This window comes from Callorhinus ursinus, unplaced genomic scaffold (genome assembly GCF_003265705.2).
Source record: "Callorhinus ursinus isolate GAN/ISIS: 27379988/994484 unplaced genomic scaffold, GSC_fseal_2.0 scaffold12, whole genome shotgun sequence".
Lineage (NCBI taxonomy): Eukaryota > Metazoa > Chordata > Mammalia > Carnivora > Otariidae > Callorhinus > Callorhinus ursinus.
Window position 1 is genome coordinate 79,476,983 of NW_027397074.1, and position 24,449 is coordinate 79,501,431.

The 24,449-nt window shown below is 55.1% G+C and overlaps 1 protein-coding gene across 6 annotated transcripts; it reads right to left on the reverse strand.

Annotated features, from left to right (window-relative positions):
• Positions 1-343: 343 nt before the first annotated feature.
• Positions 344-24,412, reverse strand: TRPV6 (transient receptor potential cation channel subfamily V member 6). 6 transcript variants are annotated; one of them, XM_073899317.1, is made up of 19 exons: positions 24,272-24,412; positions 23,860-23,934; positions 23,044-23,138; positions 18,650-18,765; positions 13,773-15,353; positions 6,470-6,567; positions 6,198-6,320; positions 5,682-5,819; positions 5,291-5,389; positions 4,991-5,166; positions 4,460-4,606; positions 4,165-4,377; positions 3,765-3,851; positions 3,588-3,664; positions 3,185-3,350; positions 2,764-2,830; positions 2,126-2,394; positions 1,003-1,109; positions 344-677 (listed from the first exon to the last, which is right to left on the reverse strand). In XM_073899317.1, the coding sequence occupies exons 5-19, from the start codon at positions 13,898-13,900 to the stop codon at positions 398-400; spliced, it is 2,175 nt and encodes a 724-aa protein (XP_073755418.1). In that variant the 5' UTR covers positions 13,901-15,353; positions 18,650-18,765; positions 23,044-23,138; positions 23,860-23,934; positions 24,272-24,412; the 3' UTR covers positions 344-397. The 6 variants fall into 6 exon arrangements, with proteins under 6 accessions (XP_073755418.1, XP_073755417.1, XP_073755415.1 ...); XM_073899316.1 differs by lacking the exon at positions 23,044-23,138 and having other exon boundaries at positions 13,773-15,095; positions 15,261-15,353; positions 23,860-24,008; XM_073899314.1 differs by having other exon boundaries at positions 23,860-24,008.
• Positions 24,413-24,449: the final 37 nt, after the last annotated feature.

A 24,449-nucleotide genomic window follows, 5' to 3' on the forward strand; every position in this document is an offset into this window, starting at 1 on the left:
ACGCTTTCCACAAGTCTCCCTCCCAACTGTCTGGAGCACCCTGGGAAGGGCTCTCCCCTTCCCAGCGGAACACTGGGGCAGAGACGGCAAGCCTGTCCTTAAAGTGCTTTGCTCTGACAGTGCAGAGTACTTCCGTAAGGCCGAAGAGCCACGCAGCCTGGTCCCCCTGCTGGCACCAGCTCTGTGCACAGGGTGAGGTGAGGGCCACCTCCCTCCTTGGTTTCTGTTCGCCCCAGAGCTGAGCAAGTAGTGGTACGTGGGGCCGTTACTCCCAGCCGGCGTTCCTCAGAGTGCATTCTGCTTCCCCCTGGACCTGGGAGATCAGACCTCTAGGTGTCTTGGTGGTGTCTTCTGATGCCCCCAGGAAAAGGAGAGCAGCCGCCGGGGCAGCGCGCGCTCAGATCTGATATTCCCAGCCTTCCCCATCTTCTAGAGCCCTGTTGGTCAGCCCCCTCAGCTCCCTCCTCAGGGTGCCTTGCCGGAGCCTCTCCCAGTTGGTGCTGCTGTGGGAGGTACTGCGAGACACTGAGGGGGTAGAGAGGGACAGGTGGGGGCTGAAGGGGTGGCCCAGCTGCAGTTTTTCTGAGGCTTTGTCCAAGTCGTCGGAGCCCTGGCTGTGGAAGGCCTGCACATAGCGCCGCACTCGCTGCCGGTTGAGATCCTGTCTGTCCTCCACCCTGTGGAGCAGGAGGCCATGAGAGGCAGCCGGGGATGGAAGGGCTGGTTCCGAGCCCTGCCCGTGTCCTGCGCTCACCCCCTCCCGCCATGACTGGCCTTCTTCCTCGTGTGCGGCTGGTGTGGGCACAGGAGCTCCAGCCCCTCAGCTGCAGCCCCAAGCACCTCGTGGGGCCCCTCCCTTAGCAGCAGGGATCCGGTGTGGGGACCTCAGGTCAACACAGGTCAGTGGGCAAGGGGCCCAGGGAGCGGACAGCCTGCACAGGGCCCCGGGGAGCGGGAGGTTGTCTGAGCAGAGGGGCGCCCGGCCCTGCCCCGGTCACTCACCGTAGAAACCAGCGGTCCCCCAGCCCATACTCGCGCCCGCAGATCCCCGAGCGAGGCCACAGGCAGCGAGGCAGCTTCCGCTCCAGCATCACTGTGGTGGCCACCACCTGTGTGTGGGGACAGGTGGGGCCGTCAGAGGTTGGGTACAGAGAGAGAGGGGTGGGGACAGGAAAGGGTGCTGGGCAGAGGAAGGACCGTTTAGCAATCGCTAGGAAAGGCAGGAGCTCATGGTCTCCAGGAAGGGACAAACGACACCCCCAAGCTGCGGGGAGTGGTGGAGTCAGCTTGGTTGACCCTCTTCTGTGGGAGAGAGTCAATGGGACATGAGCCCCACAATTCTCTGCCCGGCGACCTGACATCCGTACTGATCCTGCAGGAGGTTGAGAGAACTCGCTCCAAGGAGACAGGAAGGAGGGCAAAGCAAACAGAAAGGGATCCTCAAGGCCTCAGGATATTTTGACCCTACCGACATAAATGCCATTTAAAAATGCTAACATCCTCCTGAGAAATCTAATATCAATACATTTGCATGGAAAACATATTTTCCTGAGGAAACCCCATTTAGCCAATTTAGGGCCTTTTAACTCTGTTTTCTACACAGCACAGCTAGGCGCCATTCAATTTAGGGGATTTTCATTTTTAATTCTGCTGAAATTATTTTCTAAAGTATATTTTCAAATGATTTGATTCATGGAACGGTCTTCTGTCTCCATCATGATGATCTGACTGAAGATTACTTCTGCTACTCTGGGAAGTTTTTGTAGCATTTTTTTAAAACCCGTCCAGTTTTTCTGGGTCCGATTTTACAGACTAATTTACTAAATGTCCTTTTAGTCACCATTAGCTTTATTTCTTGTTGGTTGATTTCTTGTGGACTCTTCTAGAAAAGCCTGAGGTTTTACTTTTTGAGAAAACTATGAGGATTCTTTTCAGCCATCCAAGTACTGCTCCGTTTTAGTGCCAGTCCAGCTCTTGTGGACACTCTGCATTATTCTGTGTACTGCGCAGCGACCACGTAGACACATGTCGGGTCAAAATACCCTGTTTCTGTGCGAGCTCAGCCCCGGTCCCTGGCTGGGAGGGAACCACCTGCAGTAACCCTCCCGGCCGCCAGGGGGCTCACCTGTGCCCTCCAGAGCTCATCTCGCTCGTGGGCCACCCGCCAGTGAGTATCACCCATCATGGCTATGAGGAGGTTGAGCATGAGCAGCGTAGCAATGATGGCGAAGGCAGCGTAGGTGATGCTGTACATGAAGGGCAGATCCACGTCGTAGTTGGCAGGCCCATCGATGACGGTGAGGAACAGCTCGAAGGTGCTGAACAGTGCCATGGGGTAATCGTAGAAGTGGCCCAGCTCGTCGGGGTCCTCTGTCTGGAAGATGATATAGAAGGCTGCTCCACCCAAGGGGATGGAGAGTTACCATGGCAACCATATACGGGACTGGACCGCACCCAGCTCTTTGCTGCCCAGTTCAGTGCCGCGCCCCTCATCTCCGGCCCTCCATGGCTCTGTCCTTTGCGTTCCGATATTCCCTTACTTTCAGGATGCCTTATCCTGATCCCAGGACCCACGTCGCCATAACACTCCCAGCTTTGTCTCCCCTCCGAGGGATGTTCCATCTTCAGACATAACAGCCTTGTATCCTGTTGGATATTGGCCTTCCCTCCCACCTCCCCCCAGGTTTATCCACAGCCATTCTGCGCTCTCTGGGCTCCTCTAACCTCTCCCCGCCAGGGCTCCATCCCAGACAGATGACTTACCTGAGGCAAAGCCCAGGATGACTACGGCCATCAGCCAGCAGAACCGCATCAGGTCGCCAAAAATCATCTAAAGGGAGGAGGAGAAGGAAAATACCTCCACCCAGGTCCCCTGAGCAGTTGCTCCTTGCAGCCTCTCACACGTCTAGCCCCGTGAAGCCCAGCAGCTCCACCCTCCAGGGGTTAGACACTATGGCTGCATGCCAGATCCACTTGGCCTGTTTGGGCACGGCCCTCGAACTAAGAATGGTTTTTACATTTTTAAAGCATTGAGAAAACAACAAGGCGGAGGAGAAGGATATGCAGTAGAGACCATATGCGGCTCGCAGAGCCTGCAAATCTGTTATCTGGCCCTTTACGAAAATGTTTGCAGCAGCCCCTGCTCTGGGACCTCTCTGTAGAAAGCTTGGGGGGAGGCACAGACCTTCTGGATCATGATGGTGAAAGGGCCCAACATCTGGAATCCTCGGGCGAAGTACATGACATTGCACCAGCCCAGCACCAGCGCGAAGGACATGGGCACCACCTCCCCATTGGCGTTCGTGAGCCTCATCACCATGGTCACCAGCACCATGCAGGCGTAGGTGATGCTGAGGGTGGGGAGCAGAGGTGGGTGTGAGAGGACACTGGGATTATCTTGGGGGACGTAAGAGCAAGAGCGACTGAGGGAGGCACCACCCACACACTCAGATTTGGCCTTCGCAAGTTCAATGACACAGGGCAACACGCATCGCTGGAGAAGGCTCTCTGGACTTAATTTTCTCCAGGGATTGTCCAAGGGGTCAGGAATCCAGGGAGGGAGGGAAGGGATTGGGGGAGAGACTCACATGAGGACGTGAAATGGTCCCCCAAGGATGGTCTGTCCAAAGAAGCGAGTGACCCCCACCCTGAAGATGTCTGGAATCTGGAGAGGGGCCAAGAAGACACTAAGGTACTTGCAGCCTGGGGCTCAGGCTGGATCCCTGGGGCAAGCAGCCTCATCCTAGATCCTGCCCACACCTCACCTCTGCAAGCAGAATGATCACAGCTCCGATGACGGTCACCAGCTCCCCCACCAGGCGGATGTCATCCTTGCGGGTCACGTAGGCCTCCTGAGAGGGAAACACGGTCAGAACACTCAGGGCTTCCATACATCTGCCCTGCCTGCCTCTGGGCACAAGTCAGTGTCCAGTGTGTAGGGTCACTGGTCCTGTCAGATTCTTTATAACCTGTTAGGTTTGGCTATCTCGGACTCTGCTTTTTGAGCGCAGGTGTGTTTCCACCTGTATGTTGAGTCTGTGCCTAAGTGTTTGGGAGCTGGGCATGGGGAGAAGTGGGGGTTGTCAAACAGGAACGTGACGCAGGTCTGAGAAAGGGCAGAGGGCTGACGCCTGCCCTGAAGCTCTGCTGCTCCTCGGATGTCACCTGAAGCAGCTTCTGCTGTAGGATGGTGTTGTCCCGGGGACTGGTGTGGTTACTGGTCCTGGGCTTGAGTGGGCGGTAGATGCAGCACATGGTGAAGCAGATGATGTACAGCAGGTAGATGGCGCCCAGCATGCAGAAGTATGGCCGCCCATATCTCTTCCACTTGAGGCTCACCAGCTCTTTCACTGGTGTCTGGTCGAGGATCTGGCGAGCCTTCAGCGGAAAGGAAAGAGAGCAAGCAGCTCAGAGACCCCGACTCCCCTCCCTGGCTGCTTTCCCACCCAACCACCCCTACCTCCCGCTTCTTGGTGGTGATGATAAGTTCCAGCAGAGACTGCTCATCCCCCGAGGAGTCGATCTCCGTGAGGTCGTAGAGAGTGGACGTCAGCGGCCCGTACGTCCACTGGATGTGCTTCCGCTTCTGCATCAGGTGCTGGAACATCTGGGAGGACACAGCGGGGAGTCCGAGCGTCAGTGGGAGAAGCGGCCGCGGGAACCACGCCACCCGAGGGGGCTGCTGCCCGCTCCTCGGCACTAACGGGCAGTCAGCGATGCCCACGCCTCTGCTGCGTGAACCCCCTTTAGTTTCTGCTTCTCCTTCTTTCCCACAGACCCTCTAAGGACCGGAGAGAAGAGGACAGGCCAAGGGAACAGCCCTTCGGGTCACCAGAGCAGAGCTCCTAGAGCGCCACTCTCCAAGCTCCGGGTCAGGGAGGCTGCGCGGTTAGCGGGGGAGTGCGCGGTAAGGGACGCCGCCCTGTGGGGAGCTCGGGGAGAAGGAAGGCTCTTTAGGAGGACGCCCTAGGGCCAGGGCAGCATCCCTCACCACAGTGTTGCCCTCCACTCCGGCCAGCTTGAACGGGGTGAGACCCTGGTGATTGGGCACGAGGTCCAGGGACTGCAGGTGGTCCCTGCGCCCATCGTACGAGAGCAGCAGGTTGTACATCTGGCAGGCAAAGGTCTTGTTGGGCTGGAGGATGAGGATGTGCAGCACGGTGTTTCCTGCGGGCGGGACGCGGGTGTCGCGCGGCCATTGCCCCGAAGGCCCCGCTGTTGCCCGGCCCACCCGGGGCCCTGCCCTCACCGCCCCCAGCATCCCGGCTCCCCTCCCGACCCCAGCTCTTACCCAGGGAGTCCTGGGCCCGGATGTCAGCTCCGTGCTCAATGAGCAGCCTCACGATCTCCTCACTGCCCACGCAGGCAGCAAAAGACAAAGGGTGCTCCCCTGTGGACACACAGGGCTCCGTGGCGTGAGTGCCCGATGGGACGGGCAGTGTCCCTGAGCGACCGCCTCCCTGCCCCCCACGTCTCAGCTCTGGGCTTGGTGACACTTGTCAGCAGAACCAGAGGCAGGGATGGAGCAAGTGCCGGTGGGGAGAACTGGCTCTGGCCTTAAGCCCTGTAAGGCCTGACCCCTTCCAGCTTTCCCAGGGCCTGGAGCCCGCCTCAGCCCCCCTCCCTCTGCTCCTGCCCGCCTCCCCGCGGCCCCTTCCTCCCAGCCCTGGCCCTGCTCCCACCAAAGTAGATGAGGTTGCGGGGGCTGCGGCGGAAAGCTGTGCCTGTAGCTCTTGCAGAGACGCAGGCGCCGTGCGCAAGCAGGGCTCGCACCAAGTTCACGTTCTGGTTCACGATGGCTATGTGCAGTGCAGTCTGACCTGGCCCAGAGACAGCTCTCAGTCACGGGGTGTGGCCCCAGGATCCTGCAGGGGTCCCTCCCTTATCTACACCCTGTGCTCCTCACCAGGGCAGCCTGAGCGGGGGGAGGGAGGAGGAGCCCCTGGGCTGGCAGGGTCCCCGGGGAAGCCAGCTGCTCCCTTCTCTTCCTGCTCTAGGCCCCTTGCAAGGTCTCAGGGGGCTGGTGCTCTGATGGTGTGCAGTGAGGATGATGAGGAACAAGGGAGATGGAGAGAAGCATGGAAACTAGGGGTCTCAGACGCCCTCTTTGGTTTCCCCAAATGACCCGCCACAGAGACTGACTTGAAATATGCAGCAGGTCACCCCTTCCCACCACCCTGGGCCCCTGGGCCCCTCACCCTCATACAGCTGGGATGTCATGGGCTCGAAGACCAGCTCCGGGGCGGCCTCCATCAGCGCCATGGCAGCCTCCAGGTTGTCATAGAGGGCTGCTACGTGCAGTGCCGTCTCGCCCATGGCTCCTGGCATTGACAGAAAGAAGAGTCATCTGGCTTCTATGGAGCAGGGGGATGGTGACAATAGGGACTTGGCGGCCCACAGCAGAAGGTGCTGGGCTATCCTGGGAGCCATGTGTGTGGGTCTGACAGGTGCAGAGGGCTCTGCCTCTTACCTCTCTGGTGCACCTCGCACGCCTCATACTTGAGTAGCTTGTTGAGAGCCTGGACATTGTTCTCCTTGGCAGCTAGAAGGAGAGGAGACTCCCAGATCCTACAAGGGAAAGGGATCAGAAAGGTGGCAATGGCGAGCATGCCCAGTTGTACAATGAGGGGTGATGTCTGGGCTCCGTCACATACAAACACGTGCACTTCAGCGGCATTGAACTTGATCCAGGGAAGTGAGGCCATCGGGCGCAAAGGGCTGTCTGATTTTTTTTTTTTTTTTTCTTGACCAGTTAGTTAACCCAAACCAACTATTCCCCCTTTCTGCTTGTGGAGGAGAGCATCAGCACTGGTTTCCTATCCCCTGGGTGCTGGGACCAGAATGAGTGTGAATGTGTTATCTGTGCATATCGAGCATGGAGGGGAGGAGTTTTACGTAAGTATTCATTCACCTCCTGACCTACTGACCTCTGGAGCAACCCTGTTTAGCTTCACTAAGTGCCCTGTGATTACCCCCCAAGATAAGCCTTGTTTTCATGGACTAAGGGTACAAGGAATTCCTCCCTCATATTTGTGAAGGAAGTCAACATGTAGAGGCTAGCAGATTTCCTCCAGTGGTGCGATGCTCTCCTTTCTAGACCTTCTCAGCAAAGCCCCTTGATCCCGGCACTTTCCTCCTGACAACAGCCTCCTCAGAGTTCCATCAGAAAGCAACAGTGGATCCTTTCTGTTCTGACCCCTAAGTCAGAGTATACTCTTTTCCTACTTCCTGTCTGCTTCTCCCTTGTTTTAGGCCAAAAAAAAAAAAATCGTTTTCTCTGACTCACCAGATCCTCTCTTGAGTTTTATTCCTACAATGAACTAAAAACCTAGATTATAATCACAACTTAGCCCAACTAAGACCCATGGGGCCCCCTTTATTCAATTTCTCTCTTGGCCCAAAGCCATGGTCTTTTTATGGGAGCTAAATGAAATAACCCCATTTAGCCATAGATGGCCCACTATGTGAATGGGAGCTCACACACTCAAGGACTGGTGGCAGGAAATCAACTCCAAGAGCTGGGATTGGGGGGCGGTCAGGAGAGGAGGAATGAGCACAAGACTCACATCTCCCCAAATGTGGGCCCCAGCTCCCCACCCCCCATGCCACGTGGGCAGCCACCAGGCTCTGTCACTTCAACATTCAGTGTTCTCTCCCCACCCAAACCCTACCTCCTTGTCCCTGCTGACCCTCATCAGTTCATGTCTTCATTCGCTATTGTGCCCCTTGTTAGCAAAATATTCCAACCACAGTTTCCCTGTGCCCTATTTACCTCCGATCCATCTTTCTCCATGCTGCCAAGGTGCCCCCTCTAAATGGCAGTACCATCATGGCATAGGAAAGTCCGCCCTTAAATGCCCACAGAAAAGGAATACAGAGGTCCTTTCTGGACTCTGTGCACCTGCCTTTCTATTCTCTCCTCCACCCATTCACTCCCTACGCCTGATGCTCCAGCCTCACCGCCCCCGAACACCCTAGTCTCCCGGTACCTGCGCCACACACTCTTCCACCTGGAACCCAGCGCCTCCATCTCACCCTGTTCATTGTCTGTTCTGTGACCCCAATGCCTCGGACTGTGCTCCGCATGTGGTAGACGCTCTCCCACTATCTGCAGAATGAATGAATTTGTAGCAGTGCCAGAGGGTAGTTTGGCCTTACTGCCCCTCCTTATTATCCCCATTGGCCACCCCTGAAGCCAACCTTAGGCAAACATATAATCTAAGTAAAAACCAGTATGCTTGATATATAAACACAGCTGCAAAGAACATTTTCTACACCCCCTTCACCACCGCCGCCGCTGCCTTTCCGACAATTTGCCCAAACCCCTCCTCTATAAATATTCGAGAGCCAGCTCTATCCCCCAACACACACAAGCACGCACAGGCACCGTCCCCAGGAAGTTTTCCATACTATTCTCTGGCCTTTTATTTTTGCATCTTTCACTGTGTGTTGTGATTAGACTGTCTCTTCCTCTATACTAGGGGTGCTTAAGGGCAGAGGTCAGTCACTTTCTCATCTTTATATCCTTTCTCTGCCCTCCTTCAATTAGCTTCTGGCTTTATGCCCTAATTCGGACTAAAGTTAACGGCAAAGTTAGAAATGGATCCAAGGGGGCTTCTTACCCTAGTGCAGAATTCTGCTCTCTGCTCCCTAAGACGTGAGTGGGGAGGCTAGTTGGTAGCCTGACTACAGACACCCCTTTTGGTCCTACACATCTCCGAAGCCCACAAATGTCCCCCACAAACCTCCCCTCCTACGTGCTCTTTTTCTTGCCTTGCCGACCGCCCTAGTGACCTGGGGAACGAGGAGTTACTGTCCGTCTGGGCTTGCCAAATAAAAATTCAGATGCTCCATTAGATTTTAATTTTAGATATGCAAACAATAATTTTTTAATATAATTATGTTCCACGTCCAATATTTGGGACATACTTACACTAACACTTTATTCACCATTGATATGAAATTCAGATTTAACTCCGTGTCCTGTACTTTATCTGGCAACCCCAGTCAGACTACACTCTGGGTGAAGAATCACCTTATGACCCAACCCAGCGAAGTGTGTAAAGAACTGGTCTCTTCTGGGTGGCAAACTCCAGATTCCAGCAAAAAAGGGGGCAGCATATGTTATGAATGGTTCTGAGGGGCATCAGAGAAATTACTTGTAATAGCATCAGGGGACCACCAGGGGACAGCAGAGAAAGCCCTCGGTCCCGTTCTTGGCAGTCAGGCTGAGCTCCCAAAACCTGACTACCCTTGGGACCCATAAAAAAGGCACAAGAGCAGACTCATCTAAAGATCCCTGTGCCTGAGATACGAGTGCCTTCTACCATAGCAACCCAGCACAGAAGTTTAGATCTGGAGCAAAATCTACGCATCTTCACAGGGTCTCTGCCACACACCTCCCTAGGGCAGGAAGAGGAGATACTGATTAAAAAAAAAAAAAAAATGTTCTGGTTTGAATGGTTAAATTATACTCATTCCCTTCCAGGGGAAAATTTTACTTCATTTAGTAGAATACTTAACATTACTGCCAGAATCTCTGACTCACAAATGGTGGTTTGGAGCTGTGGTTCTCAACCAGGGGTGAGCCCCTTTCCCCTCCCCCAAGGAATTTGGCAATGTCCAGAGACATTTTTGGTTGTCACAATGGGGGTAGGGTGGAGGGGTGCTCCTGGTGTCCGGTGGGTAGAGGGCAGGGATGCTATTAAGAAGCATCTGACACAGGCCAGTCTCCTGTAACAAAGAATTGTTTTCTGTCCAACATGTCCATCCTGCCAAGGTAGGGAAACTCTGAGCTACAGGCAGAATTATTCATAAACCGTCTTTTTAAAAAGAGGATTCTTCACATTAAAAAGAATGAGAAATTCCCTATATGTGTTTTCTTACAAATGGTTAAATATTTAGCTAGGAGAGAAACAAAAAGGTAAAGTCTTTTAAGCACTCACTGATTAAGTAGCAAAAATAAGTTACAAAGAAAATCTGAAATTATAGCAGTGTGGATGTAGAATGTTTTATTTTGCTGACCATTAATTATGAAAACGAATGGTTTAGTTTAATGTTAAACCGGTAGAAATTGCACTTCAAACCCTCACCCATTTTTTTGACAGTACGTAAAACCCCGTCCTTCCCCCTGAAATTCCCTCTGGGCCACCACATGAGCATCTCTCCTTTCCTTTCTCCTTGTTCCCTGCACTTTGTCCTCTCCTCTGCTCTTCCTCCTTACAGATGTGTACACGGATGTGTGCAGGTCTGTGTGCGCACAAGCAAAGCTTTCTATTTGGTTGCTGGAAACAAGACAGAATCCAGAGTGCCTGGGAGGAGAATTCAAATCAGAATTTTAGAGCTAGGAAGTTGCTAGAAACCTGGTCTATCTGTTCATGTCCCAGATGGAGAAGGAGGACTGGAGTCCCAAGGTGACCTGTCTAAACAAGTCAGAGGCAGAGCTGGGAGTGGGACCCCCTTTGGCCATTTCTCTGGGTTGATCAGGCTTTGGAGAGGGCTGAGAGGCACAGGGGGTTGTGTCCATGGGCACCCCTTCAGACAAGCATACCATTTGGGAAGGAGAGGGCACACACAAGGCGGGAGCTCAGGGTACAGGTTCCCGGGTGGATACAGCTCTGAGAGGAGAGGTGCCCAGCCCCTCGAACTCCTGCCAACATCGGGGGTTGCCTTTTGACTCCCATGGTTGTTTTCATCACAGTAAATCCCGTTTGTTAAGTGTGCTTTTCAGCTTCCAAAGCAGCATCTTCCTTATTATCCCTCTTGCTCCTTACAGCCCTGTGACACAGGCTGAATGATTCTTTCATTTTTCAGAAAAGGAAACTGAGGTAGCACAACCAAATTGCTGCAAGGAGATCACGCAGAGTTAAAAGCAGAATGTTTGGCCAGGAACCTAGCCTCGGGCTCTCACCACTCAATTATGTGGTTCTTCTAGTTTTATGGCTCTTTCCAGTCTTTCTCAGGGGGAGGGGGTCAGCCCAGAACCATGACCACCGACGCAGGAAAGAGCAGTCCTGTGTGAGGAGGAGGCATGCACCGGCCACCTGTGGGCCACTTCCCCCCAGCTCGGGCTCTTGGCGACTGGATGAGGAAGCCAAAGCTCAGGGGGAATGTGGTTATTTGCAGACTTGGAGTCGGGCCGTCCTTCTCAGGGCTGCAACTCTAGCCCATGTGCCTGCAAGCATGCATCTGCGTGTATTTACTGAGGCACGAAGTCCCAATAGACAGGAGAGCCCCAGAGCTTACTTTTCCCAGACACATCACTTCACACATATTTATACAGGTATCTATCCAAACAGAGAACTTCCAGTGATCATCACTGCCTTCCCACCGTCTAGAGGGAGAGAGAGAAGGTGCCAGCAACAGGGTTGGGTGTGAGCCTCCAGGAGCTGGCCAGCATACCCCCCACGGGGCAGAAGCAGATACCACAGCATCCTCCCCTGTGGCCCACGGCACTTGCTTACACCCTTCTTGGTGAGGACATTCCCCAGGCTCCCTTGTCACCCGAGCAGATGCATACTGGTGCGTTTTGCCCAAGAGAACGTGAGCTCCTGGAGAGCAGGGATGTTGCGTTCATTTTCTGCAAATCTAGCAGAGTGCTTTATGCTCAATAAGTAGTTAATACATTGAATCTCAGGAAATAAGACAATTCGAGGTCCAGGGAGAGAGGAAGAAGAAATGGGAGAAAGGTATCGTTCAGCTTGGGTCCGACAATGTGGATTTAAGCAGAAGTGGTAGTGAGACTAAGACCCAAGACACATCTGCTAGAGAGGGAGAGGGATGCTGGGGTCCTGATCATCCTGGAGAGACCATAAAGCCTGCCCCTCTCACTGGACCATGCTCTGGATTCCCCCACCCCACCCAGAGGCCCCCTCTGAGCTGTTGGCACGAATTCTGACTTCATCACTAGCTCACTCTGGGCCTGCCTTATTCCCCAGGGGATAACAGGCCCTGCCTCCCATAGGTTTGGGGTTATAGAAGGTGAGGTAGGTGCTCGTCATGTTGTTTGCTGCTTTCTGCCATCAGCCCACCTCCTCGCCCGTCAGTACTGTCCTCACTTACACGGTCCTCTATTTATCTAGTTGCCTCCAAGTCTTCCCTAAGGTTGGCTCACTGCACAGCCTAGAACGCTTCCCTTTCTGGCCATTTCAGTTTCCTTCCTGGGAGTGCCCAGCTAGTGGGGAGTCAGTTCCCCAGGCTCTGACGGGGAAGAAGAGGGCCAAGACACTGTGGAAGCAGGCAGGGAGATCAGGAAAGGAGGGGATCCCTCCAAGTGGCGACATCAGGCCTTCCTGGACCAAGGCTGTTAGAGCAGGCCCCCTTGATGGTCTGGAGAAGAGACGGGGGCAGAGAAGACTAGTGGAAGCAGCCAGGCTGTGGTCCTTCACTCGGTCTTTGCTTTGTTGGCACACACAGCAGCTCTGCCGCCCCTTCCAAGCCCCAGGCCTTTCTGTGCTCTGTGTCTGGCTCCCCCAGCCCCGGGGTCCTGAGTGGGAAGGGAGGAGTAGAACCAGGGATGGCCTATTCTCCAACAACAGTGCCATTCTGTGCCTAAAGATGTCATCAGCCAAACATGCGCTCAGCCCCTACTCTCCCAGGCCCGGGGGGAGAGAAGTGGGCGGCTGGTGTGAGAGCCAGGGAAGCCAGCACTCAGAAAGGAGCACGCCCCCCAGCCCAGAATCCTGGGGCAAAGGAAGAAGAAACACAGGCCCTCCCATCAGGCTTGGGCAGGCCGCTGCTCTGGGAGATGGAGAAAGACCCTCAGGTACAAAATCCTTGGGCTTTCCTCTATGAATCGCACGTATTATCTGCCTTGTTAGGGACCCTGGGAACGCCCCCACAGGAGCACTTCCTGCTAGCGTGCCAGGTCCGGGGTGGGGAGGCCCAGGGAGTCTTCGGAGAGGACATCTCATGCGGGGAAGGCCTCAAGCTTTCCCCTCCCCTCTCCTCTCCTCTCCTCTCCTCTCCCTGCTGGGGGGAGGTGGGGACATCAGAGTTCAGGGACATTTTCAGGGGCTGGAAGCAACAAGTGCAATATCCTTGGGGCTCAAACTTTAGAGCCTCCTCTCCCATTCCTTGGCCTGAATGAGAGAGTGGGTGAGCACTCTGGTAACGACGTGGCCAGGCACCCACACCCCTCCCCCCAGTGGAGAGTCACGAACCCCAGGGCTGGGTCCCAGCTTTGTTCGGCTCCATGTCCGCCCAGTGCCTGGCATTCAGCAGGGCCCTGGGCAATGGCTGAGGATGGTGATAATGCACAGGAATGACAACTGCAGCCGCACTTTGTTGTCTGTGGCTCCTAGTGTCTGCAGTTCCTTCCTGCCTCATTCATTCACTCCCGCACACATCCATGTAGGTGTTACGTGTTTCTGCAGGAAAGACTGCTCTAGGGGCAGGCAGTAGAGATATCGGGCATTGTCCTGACCCACCAGCACCTCTGGGGGGGTGTTTCCATGATGCCATAATCTTTCCAAGGCCCAGCAAGGTGGCTGGCCTTTAGGGAAGTGCAAGAGGCTTGCATACTTGAATTGGACCTTAAAGATAGTAGGCACCTGTGTGGGTGCCAGCCCCCTCCCCTTCCACCGGGCATCCTGGGGAGCTAGCCCCACAGGCCAAGACCTTTGAGGCAAAATAATCCCAAGGAGCCAGGCCTGGAAGCACAGACTGTTCAAACAGAGGTGCCAGACAAAGACTGGGGGAGGGGGAGAGAGGGGGAGCTGGGAGGGCGTGAGGGGCACGCCCGGGGGGTGCAGGGGAAGCAGATTGAAGCTTACCTCTTCTGCTGCTGCAGGTTCTGCTCATCTCGGCTCTGAGCCCACGACTCCTGTCTCTGGAACCATCTACAGAATTTTCTCCACAGGCAGAGAATGAGCCCCTTCTCTTTGGGCAGCGGCAACCCCATAGAGTGTAGGGCCGGCTCCTTGGGGGGCTGAGGCGGAGGCCAGACTCTGACAGGACTCAGCCTTGGGGCCGCATCAGCCCCCCCAAGGGCCGGCCTGCCCTCTCCCTGTAGAGGTCCCGTCTCCTAGTCTCCTACCTCCCGGGGTCCCTGCGGCGTCTCCCTGAGGAGCCAGAGCGGGACTGCAGAGGGCTCTGAGGTTCTTACACTTGGCAGAGCTGGGACTCCCTCCTGCTGGCTCCTCCTCAGGAGCTCCTCCTGGGAGTGAGCAGGACCTGTGCAGACACTCCCTCCCTGCTCCCAAATTACCTGAGATTTAAAGAGACAGGCCAGCAGACCGGGCCCTCGAGCTGCGGCCCGGCTTTAACTCCTTCCCCACCTGGGTCTCTCTCCCTGCCCCAGGGGCCAGTCCAGGAAGGGGAGGCCTTCAAAGAGTGGAGGCGTCTCCCTTGGACTTTGGGACACCTGGTGACCTTTTATAGAAAGACCTGGACAAGTCAGACTAGCCTGAGAGACTGAACGAGGGAGGAGGGGAGGAGTCAGGCGGGCCTCAGGGATTGAGGGGCCCCCGTGGGGAGTGAGTAGCGCCCACCTCTGTTCCAGGGTCTTCTCTGGGCCTTTCTCTCCTGGAGATTTAGCTTTCCTTCACCCTTCCAGTTTAATCGCTAGCCTGGCCCAGAATAGGTATATAAACACAGTGTGGATCAGCAAACTTCTTCCATAAAGGGCCAGATAGTACATGTAAATATATTAAGCTTGGCAAACCACATAGAGGCATATAGTCTCTGACACACATGCTTTGTTTTGTTTTGTTTTGTTTTGATAACCCTTCAAAGACGCACCATCCATTCTTAGCTCCACAGCCAGGGCATAAAATGAAGCTGTGGGCAGGATTTGGCCCCCTGGACTTCACAGACCCCTACCCTGGAATTCTAGAACCCCTCCCCAACACAGCATATATGTATTGGGTTACCAAATAAAATACAGGACGTCCAATTAAATTTGGATTTCAGATAAACAATGAAGAATTTTTTAGTATAAAAAATATATAAATATGCCTCCGGTATTGCAGGTATGTTCTCTTGCAACCTCTGGGGGGAAGTAGCCTCTCTTCACCCCCTATTGCCTGCTGGGCCCAGCTGAATGTTCCCATGTAAACTCACATCCAACTTGCAAGGCAGGTATTATTGTCCACATTCTACAGATTAAAAAGCAAAAAAAAAAAAAAAAAAAAGAACAAAGCCCAAAGTGGTAAAGTAAATCACCCAAGTCACACAGCCAATTCGTGGTGGTGGCCAGATTCAGACCCACTCCCACATCCAGTGGGCGGATGGAGGCCCCAGGGGGGCGCGCAGTGGCTTACACGGTCACGGGGAAGAACGATGCCCATCCTGGTCCCACCGCACCGAACTCTGACAGGAGCAAGCTGTCATGGTCAGCTAGTTCAGCCTTCCTGCTGGAAAGAGACCAAAGCCTTGGCTGATGTGCAGTCCCATGGCACAGGAGGGGCCTGGGGCCTGGGTGTCTGGGCATTTAGAGTCACAGGTATGTGTGGGTCACTCCCTAGCTGCAGAGTCTGTTTTTTACTACCTGTCTCTGATTCAGAGAGCTGGAGGACACAGTGGGGGGGGGAAAGAGAGAGAGAGAGAGAGAGAGAGAGAGAGAGAGAGAGAGAGTGTGTGTGTGTGTGTGTGTGTGTGTGGTACGTGCACGCGTGCATGGGTGTGTATGTGTAAGGGAGAGAGGGAGGCTGAGGGGCAGGGGTGGGGTGTGTCTGGGAGCAGGGCATAGAACGGCTGCCCTCAAATCTAGAAGGAAAGCCACACTCCTGTCTCCTCTGTTGGGCCCGAGGCCAGGCCATAGAGCCCTGAGCAAACAGTGCAATTCGATTAGCTGCTTTCCCCACCCACCCAAGGGTCAGTGGGTTCAGGTTGGGTGGTGGGGGGGAAGGTACTGGGACCCAAACCAGGACCTTTGTGCCCATTAAACCGGTGTGTGTCTGCCTGCTGACCCGCCCACCTTCTCTTTACTGCTGGGCTCCAGGCAAAGACCCCAGTTCAGTCCCAGGTGGGAAAGGGAATAATGCAATGCGGTATTTGTCCTGTGGGGGAGGGAGGCTGCAGGAGGACAGTCATTCCCAACTTTCTTTTCCTTCCGCCACTTCCTCCACCTGGTGCTGCCTCGGCATGGGGCACCATGACTTATGGGAAACTGAGAAGAGATTCAAAATGGGCATGGAGGGCTGGGAGGGGTGGGGGCAGATGGCTGGATTCAAGCTTCTGCCAACAGTGTCCTCTTCGCGCTTGGAGCCAACATCCTGTGCTTGGACGACGGGGAAGGCGGGCCTCGGGTTGGGTGTCGCTGTCCACACAGGTCCTCTCACATCTGAAAGCCACATCCCCTGTTCCTCCCTGGGGTGGCTGGCTCTGAGGGGACAGGGAGGATGCGCTGGTGCTCCTCCTGTCTTGAGGAGCCTTGCATGGCTCCCCACCCCACTCCGAGTCCATGCTGGGCAGCACCTCCTCCCGGGGGAGGGGGAGGACTCGGTTGCAATGCCTGACAAGTATGCAAATACAGGAGGCTGTGGGTCCAGGGGCTGAGGCGGCGAGAGGCAGACTGGAACTCAGGGGAGGCTGGGCACGGCTGCTGAGGTCCTCAGGCAGAGGGGCAGTGGTCTACCGGGGTACGATGGGCCCCCGGCGAGGGCCATGCTGGCGGGGCTGGGGTGGCTGGGGAGGTGATGTGTGTATCAGTATGGGCAGGACAGGAGCACAACCCTGCAGGGGACGCCGATGCTGCATGCGCTGACTTCTGCATTTCCAGCATGGTTTCCCAGCCGGGGCACTACTGCTCTTTTCAAACAAGTAATTCTTTTTTGGGGGGGTCCGTCCCATGCATTGCAGGATGGTTAGCTGCCACTCACCAGGTGACAGTAGTATCCCCTTTCCTCAGTCGTGATGACCAAAAATGTCTTCAGACATTGCCAGGTGTTCTTTGGGGGCCAAAGTCACTCTCCACAGAGAACCACTGATTTAGGGCAAAAAAGCGTATACATTTCTTCTTTTCTGGTTTTGCCCCTCTTTTTGTTTGTTCTATGTCTATCAATGTTTCCCTCTGTTTTTCCTCTCTCGTTGGCTCTCCTTGCAGTTGTATCCGCTCGCTCGGTCGTAGACTGTGCTAGCCTGTGGGGGGCTTTTGTGCCTGTGTATGTTAGGCGTGCATGTGTGTGTGGCATGTGATGTGGGGGGGTGTGTGTGATGGTCTATAATGTGGGATATATGCATGGAATATTTAGTCATGTGTCCATGACTCTGAATGATCTCTCTGGAATGCTCGTTTTTTTTCTTATTTTGATCTCTGCTCTTTGTTTCCTTGTCCGGCTGACTGCGTCACCCCATCCCTGCTCCCCATGCCCTTTGGGAGGGTGTTTCCTTTGCTCTGCCGGTGTGGTGTGTGGTATGTGGTGTGCATAGGGCTGCCGACAAAGGAAAAACAGGAGAGAGGTTGTGAGGATGGAGCCAGCACAGGGCAGCGAGGTCAAAACCGCTGCTCACTCAGCTTGGAGTTTGTTCCAGTCACTGGGTTCACAAGCCCTGTGTGCCAGCTCATAAAGCCTGCATGGAAGCGGGTGTCAGGTCAGCAGGTGAACATGGGTGTGCACACCCCCCCCCACACACACACGCATGCGCTGAGCACTGCCCAGGGACGCTGCGGATGGTGGACTGCTGAGCCGCCTGACTGGGAGCCAGGCGTGCTGGCCTCTACTCAGGGCCGGATCGGGGGCTACCTGGGGGGCAGTTTGTGCTCAAAACCCTCCAAGGTCCTTTTCAACTCAAACATCCTATGATTCCAAATGAAGAGGAGTCACCTGAGTTCCTTCAGGTTTCATAGGTCAGGAGGTCTACATTGTTGCAGAAGGGTCACATACTTTCACCCAAAATGTGACCTTCGTCCCCAGCCCCCTTTCCTTGTCCCTGTTGCTACCCGTGGCTCCATCCCTTTGCCCTCATTTCCTGCACCCTCCAGCCCGGGCCGGCCTATGTGCTCACACCATCGGGACGCTGGGCAGGAGCTCCCGCCTCTTTCTGCTTGCTTGACAACATCTGGTCAAGGCCCAGGGGAACACAATTGGGGCACTGAGCTGGTGGCAGAAACAGGGCCCGGGAGGAAGGGCAGAGGCTGCGACAAATGGCATCTTGCTGCTGGCTCCACCTCCTCGGATAGGCATGGGCACAGTATTTGGCATGTATTTATGCATGGAATATTCATGTCGAATGGACCAATGTGTCATAGCAAGATTTTAGAGCAGCTCTGCTGTGTGTGTGCATAAGTCTGTGTTACTGGTCTGTCGATTTTCAAATTCACAGGTATTGGTTCAGTTCTCCTGGACCTTGACCCCATATTCTTCGCAGAATATGCCCGAAGGGCATAGGTGGGCTGTGGGACGGAGGGGAGCATCCTTCTTGACCCATGCCCATGTCCCTCCACTGTCAGCCATTCTCCCCTCCCCTTCCATCTCCCCTCAAATGGAAGATTTTCTGACTCAACCTTGAGAGTTCTCCTTGGGCTGGCACCTCCTCAGAGCATCTCGTCTCCTAAACCCCGCATCTGGAAGGTGAAGCTTTAGAAGGAGCCCCGCCGAGCTCTGCCCCAGCCTCCTGCTCCTTCCTCCCCAGACCCTGAGGTCTATCCCTCCCAAACCCAGACCCCTCTGCTCAGCCACCTGCCCCACCTTCTTTCGCCCCACCTTACCTGGAACTTAAACATTCCTCTCCAGCAGGTGCTTCAGCCAGCCACGAAAGAGGCTGGAGGGTGTGTAGCCCCCAGAGACTTTTCCAAAGATGCCAAATGTGCCATGACGCTGGTTTCTGGAAGAGGTGAAAGAGAGCAAGATGTGTAATCCGGATGGCTGCATCCCAACCACAGTTGGACCAGAAATCACTATGGGACCTCGGCCAAGTTACTTACCTTTGAGTTTCCCGATCTGCAAAAATAAGGACTCCTCAGTTCTCAAGTTTTCCTATTCCCTTCCACACTCCACTCCCCCAGACAGCCCCCCTCAGCTCTAGGTGCAGACAGGATGGAGCTCAGAGCAACCTCCTGTCTCTCAGGTGGAATGTGTCTGTCTTTCCCTCTGCATCACTGAAGCAGATGTTCTACCAAGCAGAGGAGAGAGAGAGAAGCTCAGCAGGCAGGACTTGTGGCCCCATGGCTTCTTCTGATCACCCTCTAGCCTTATAAATGGCAGGATCCCATGACCCCTGAAGTTCTAAGTGGGGAGAGGCTAAAGCTCCCCAACTAGGACAATTCCCAGAGCGCTGACAGCCAGAGACGAGGTTGTGGTCATCCGCCAAGGCGGGAAGGGGCCGGCTCTCCACTCCACCCCATTGCACTCTGGGCCGTGTTTTCCATGCTGGGCTCGGGGGGTGTGCGGAGGGAGCCGTGGGTCCACTGGGCCCAGAGTAAACAGCATTGGTTTGGGGCTCAGGAGAAAGGGTCTAGCCATTATCCCAAATTGGATCACTGTTATTTAAAACCCCAACCAAAAGCGTGTGCTCCAACTGGAAGCTATAGCCTTCTCCACAGCGGTCCTCGGTGGCAGCCCTTTATCAGCGAACTGCCCCCAGACTTGTCCCCACCTGCACTTCTTATTCTTCCTCTGTCCCCACCCCAACAAACTCAGTGAAAGGGCAACGGGCCATGATAAGAACTCTTTCAAATTCTATTTATTTAGCTCAAGCACTCACGCAGACACCCCAGCGCCTTCTTCATAAAAAACAAGCAAAATGCCAGACTTGTTCTCAAAGTAGGGGCAATTGTTCAATGCATACATACAGGCATGTGCACACTGGGAGGGGAAGGTGGGAGCAAGCGGTCTGCTTTCTCCTGAGAGCCCTGGGTGAGGACTCAAGGAGCAGCTGGGAAGGAGCAGAATAGGGGAGGCAGAAGTGGGCTGGGGTTCGGGTGCAGGGCTCTGGGAGGCAGACCTGGGCAGGAGCTGGGGCTCCTCTTCCCAAAGCTGGGCTTGGATGGACTGCAGCGAGGAGAATGGGAGGCTTCCCCACATGGCAAGGCAGGTTCTGGGGCAGATACCTGAGCAGGGTGTGGTGGGAGGCTGAGAGCTAGGTGGAGAGGCAGGGGCCAGGGGGCCAAGAGGTACAAGGGAGGGACTGAAGCCAAACAGAGCATTCTACAGAAGGCTGTTGGGCTATTCCAGACCCACCTAGGCACCAAGGGCCTGAGGTCATTGGTCAGGCACTACAGCAAGAGACACTAGGAAATTAGGAAATACAAGGATCTTCACTGTCATGAGCCTCCCCCACCAGCCGTGCCCACAAGGCATGGGCTTCCCCCCCCCATGGTGCCCGCTGTGTGTGGGACCCTGTGCGCGTGGCAGTGTGGCTGGTACTGGTACATGCATGGGAGCGCTTGGTGGAATCTCCTGATAGGGATCGGCTCACAGGCCCTGGGGAATCAGCACTGCCATCCACAGGCTGTGCCCTGGGGACAGTTCTCAGGCCACCGGGTCCCCTCCCTGATCCCTCCCCCTTCTCCTGGCCTTGCTGAGGTTCCCAACTCCAAGAGCTGACTTTGATGTGTCCCCAAGCTACAGGGAAGTCCAAGAACCATGACGCACTCAGGGCTGGGCCTAAAATCCTTACACACAGACCAGAGTACAGGAGACATCAGAGCACAAGGCTGCCTGTCGGAGTCTACGTGGAAAGTGCTAGCGTGTGATTCGAGGTTGTGTGTCCATTGTCGAGGGGAGCTGATGGATGTATTAAAATGCTTACTGGCTAGGTATGCAAGTGCCATGAGCTAGCATCTCGCCTGGGCGCCTCTGGGTTCTACCCTCGGTGTCAGCCCTCACTGCAGGCTGGGTGTAGAGGGTGGCGCCCCTCCCACCTGGGTTGGATTTGCCCATCTGTCCACACAGGCGAGCGAGGGAGCCATTGTGGGGATAGGTCTCTCCAGGGGCCCAGAAGCCCAGATTATTGTCCTGCTCTGCTTTGGTGAGATCTGTGACCTCAATCCTACAATCTCTCCAAGAATCAGCTTCCTTATCAATAAAATGAGGATAGAAATCTTGCCCTATTTACTCCACAGGGTTGCTCTCTGGGTTAGAGAAGATAATGGGCACAGAAGACTTTATGTGCCCCAGTGTCACATGAATGCAAGTCATTTGCTTTATCATCTTTGCTTTGGTGGGAGTATTTGAAATTGAAACATCCAGGAAATAGCTTTCTAGTAGAAACGTTAGACTCTCTTGTTTTAGGGGCCGTGAATCTTGTAGGGGAAAGAGCACGGGCCTTGAGACCAAATACATTTGGGTTGCAGGTCAGATTCTGCTAATTACTAGTTGAGCTTGGGCAAATTAGGCCACCCCTCCGAGCTTCAGTTTCCCTGTCCATAAAATGAGCACAGTCACGCTCAGGTGACCTTAGGCAAGGAGCTGCCTCTCTTTGGGCCCTCGTGGCCTGTCTATAAAAGGCTGACAGGAGTTGGCTCACAGGCTCCTTGTGAGCCCGCATGAGGCTCCTGGCCCACAGCAAATGCACAGTAAGAGCCTCTGTTCCTAGTCCTTCGTCCCTCTCTTCTGTTGCTGTTTTTGTGTCCTGGAGCCCTTTCAGTAACCAGCTTACCCTCCCAGGGGCAAGTCCCCCCCCCCCCTGCTCCATGGGACCAGTGCAGCCCCGACCTCGGGCCGTTGCCACCTGCACAGAGTGGATTTCTGTACCGTCCATCCCACAGACCTCACCCCTTGTCCCTCCCAGAGACAGTTCCATCGAACTCCCTTGCTCCCCGCTGAACTGAGCAGGGATGAAATAGGGTCTGTGGCATGTCCTTTACACCAGCCCTCGGAACCCCATCAATCCTGCCCCATTTCAGCAAGAGACCTCACATTAATTATCTGGCTCATAGACTCCAGCTCATCCCTTGAAGCTTAACTCAAAATCACATTGTCTCTTGTTTTGCCTCTGCCAGGGCTGGTCCTGCCTCCTCTGTGCTCTGGCTTCCTTCTTCATGCCCTGTCTGAAGGATAGGACTGCGTGAACACTGTCCCCCTACCTGCCTGTCTCCCCCAATTGGCAGAGCCTCACAGGAAGAGATTAGAGCACATCACATCTTCTTTCTCCCCATCAGAGCACCTGGTATAGAGTATATGTTGAACTGTGTTTTATGGAGAGTGATCTGTGCTGAGGAAACTGCAAGGTATTTAGTGGGTACATTTCCATTCCTGGGCCCCGAAGGCAAAGGTGGGTCAGTGTGTGGGAGAGGGGCCCTGGAGGTGACAGGGGAACGAGGGGGCGTGGCAGGGGACCCTGCAAGTGTATGTATGTGTGTGTGTCCTGGGAGGAGGGGGGGTGTTTGTCAATCCCCAGCCCACACACAGAGAAAATGACTTCCGCTGCCCTTGGAGGATTCATTAGCCTACAGAAGGTGGGGAAGGGGGAGCCCCTGGGATGGAGGGGAGGGTGTGGTATGTGAGGCAAAGCACCTGGGGCAGCAGCCACTCCCTCCAGCCCACCCTCCTACTCTGAGCACCACCTCCCCAGCTGGCCGGGGACCCCAGGGGAGGGGTGACCCCTGACCTAAGACCTAGAGGATGCTGGGACAGAGGCCACAGGGACTGGGTGCTGTCTTCTTGCCTACCAGGTTCACAGGAGGAGGGAGAGAGAAGGTGAAGAGGCAGACACTTCCTCGTGCCTGGGCAAAGGGAGAACAATTTGCCACTGTCCTCGGTGGACCTGGTTTATGTGGGGTGAGCAGGTGTCGGAGTCTGGGAGTGATGTTCTCTGACCCAGCGTGGAGGGAGTCTTTAAGGACTCAGACAGAGGTCACCTAGTGGATCCACAGTCACTGGTTTCTCTCTCTCTCCCTTACCATCTTGTTTCTAAATCAGAAGGAGGTGCTCCGTTAGGGTTGAGGAACAGCAGCAGAGGGAGTGACAGCATCAGAGGAGTGAACTAGGGGAAGGCAGAGATACTGCCATGACAACTGGTAACCTCCAGACGATCTTAGTGACCCACGTGCTTCCATGTGCGTGCTGCTATTATTGCCACGACCATGGCAGGACAGGTGGACGAGGCAGAGGTCATCAGCTAGTACTACGGCAGAGTGGGGGAACCGAAACTGGGTTTTACCTGCACCCGTCGTCCCTAAAGGGCTCCACAGCCTGGTCAGGAAGCAGTTAGGGAAACCCGTCCAGCAGCAGAAAGGGAAGCAGAAGGAAGGACGGCTGGAGGGAGATTGGCCCTTTGAGAGCCAGCTCCGGGCACGCGCGCATGCGCAGGTCCCCCGTGACCGGAGCCCAGCACTGCCTGGGCGAGTGGGGACCCACGCTCGGTCCCTCCAGCTGCAGCCTGGCCTTGCACAAGCCTCGCTCCCTCGGGCCCGTGGCCATAACTGCCGCCTCCTCAGCGCCAGGGTTAACAAAGAAGTGGCACAAACAAAGGCAGGTGTGTCCAGTCCTGCCCCGGGTGGCTCCTGCCTGGCTGCCCCCCCTCTTCCCCGGCAGAGACAGGGGGCCACGTTACCCGGCCTCTCCTGTTGGTGTGACACCGGTCTAGGTATTTCTTTCCCTGCACATTTCTTATTTTTCCTTCATTAGCCTTTACCAGTGGGCTTGGCCAGGAGAAGTCAAGGATTACGGACACCCCGTCAAGCACTTTCTCAGCTGTTCACTGAGTGATCTCGGGTATGCAGGGGCCTAAGGGGTGCCACAGTTTGCCCTTCCTCGAGCTCCAGTTCTCTGCCTGTCTCTGCCTTGCGCATCGGCCCCGGGGACCTCCAGAGCCAGCCCTTACTTCCCTCATCGCTCCCTTCCGCTCTCCCGGCTTGGTGGGTCTCAGCGCCCCCGACCTTACCAGCACAGCAGCACCAGGGAGGGACCTTGACCTCTGCTCTCGCTTCCCAAGGCCAGGCAGGCCATTCCCCCAGGGCTACCCAACCATTCTCACCAGAACCCAGCGGTGTGCCAATAAAACACTTCATCAACAGCTAGGAGAGGACGTAGTTTTCAAGTCCAGTGATGCCTGTGGGAGCAAAACCTCCTGTGCCTTCCTGCCGCTGGTCTGTGAGGCACCCAGGAACAAGGATTTTCTGCATTCTGTATTTTGAAGTAACCAAGGAGGGAGGAGACAGGAAGGGAGAATGGTAACCGTTTGGGGTACCCAAAGAATTCCTGAGGCAGGAACATCGGCATTTCTTTTGCCCTGTTCCCCGTCCCTGTTCTGGAGCCCCGTGAATAAACCTGGCATCTGCCTGGCAGCACAAAGCATGTGCCAGCTATTTTAACCCTTCAGCACACGGTTCACTAGCTGCATCTGCTGTACACTACACCGATGTCCGTGCAGGCTGCTTCTTGCTCACCTGGGCTCCAGAGGGCAGGGGCAGAATCTTGTATATTGCCTCGAATGCTTCTTTCAGAAGGACCCACATACCAGAGGTTCAGTAAGATCTGTCCCAGAGCTTTGCTGTTGGGGTTCTTCCCTCCTTTCCCTCTTCCTTATGATATTCCACACCTCCTCCTCCTCAGCCTCCTCCTCCT

Excerpts from the sequence above, each read along its gene's own strand:
- TRPV6 (XM_025854765.2), bottom strand. The coding sequence starts at position 6,704 with ATGGCCTCACTTCCCTGGATCAAGTTCAATGCCGCTGAAGTGCACGTG. Across the intron at positions 4,378-4,459 it reads TCACCACCAAGAAGCGGGAG|GCTCGCCAGATCCTCGACCA; the intron begins GTAGGGGTGGTT and ends TTTCCGCTGAAG. Across the intron at positions 678-1,002 it reads GGGGACCGCTGGTTTCTACG|GGTGGAGGACAGACAGGATC; the intron begins GTGAGTGACCGG and ends CCTGCTCCACAG.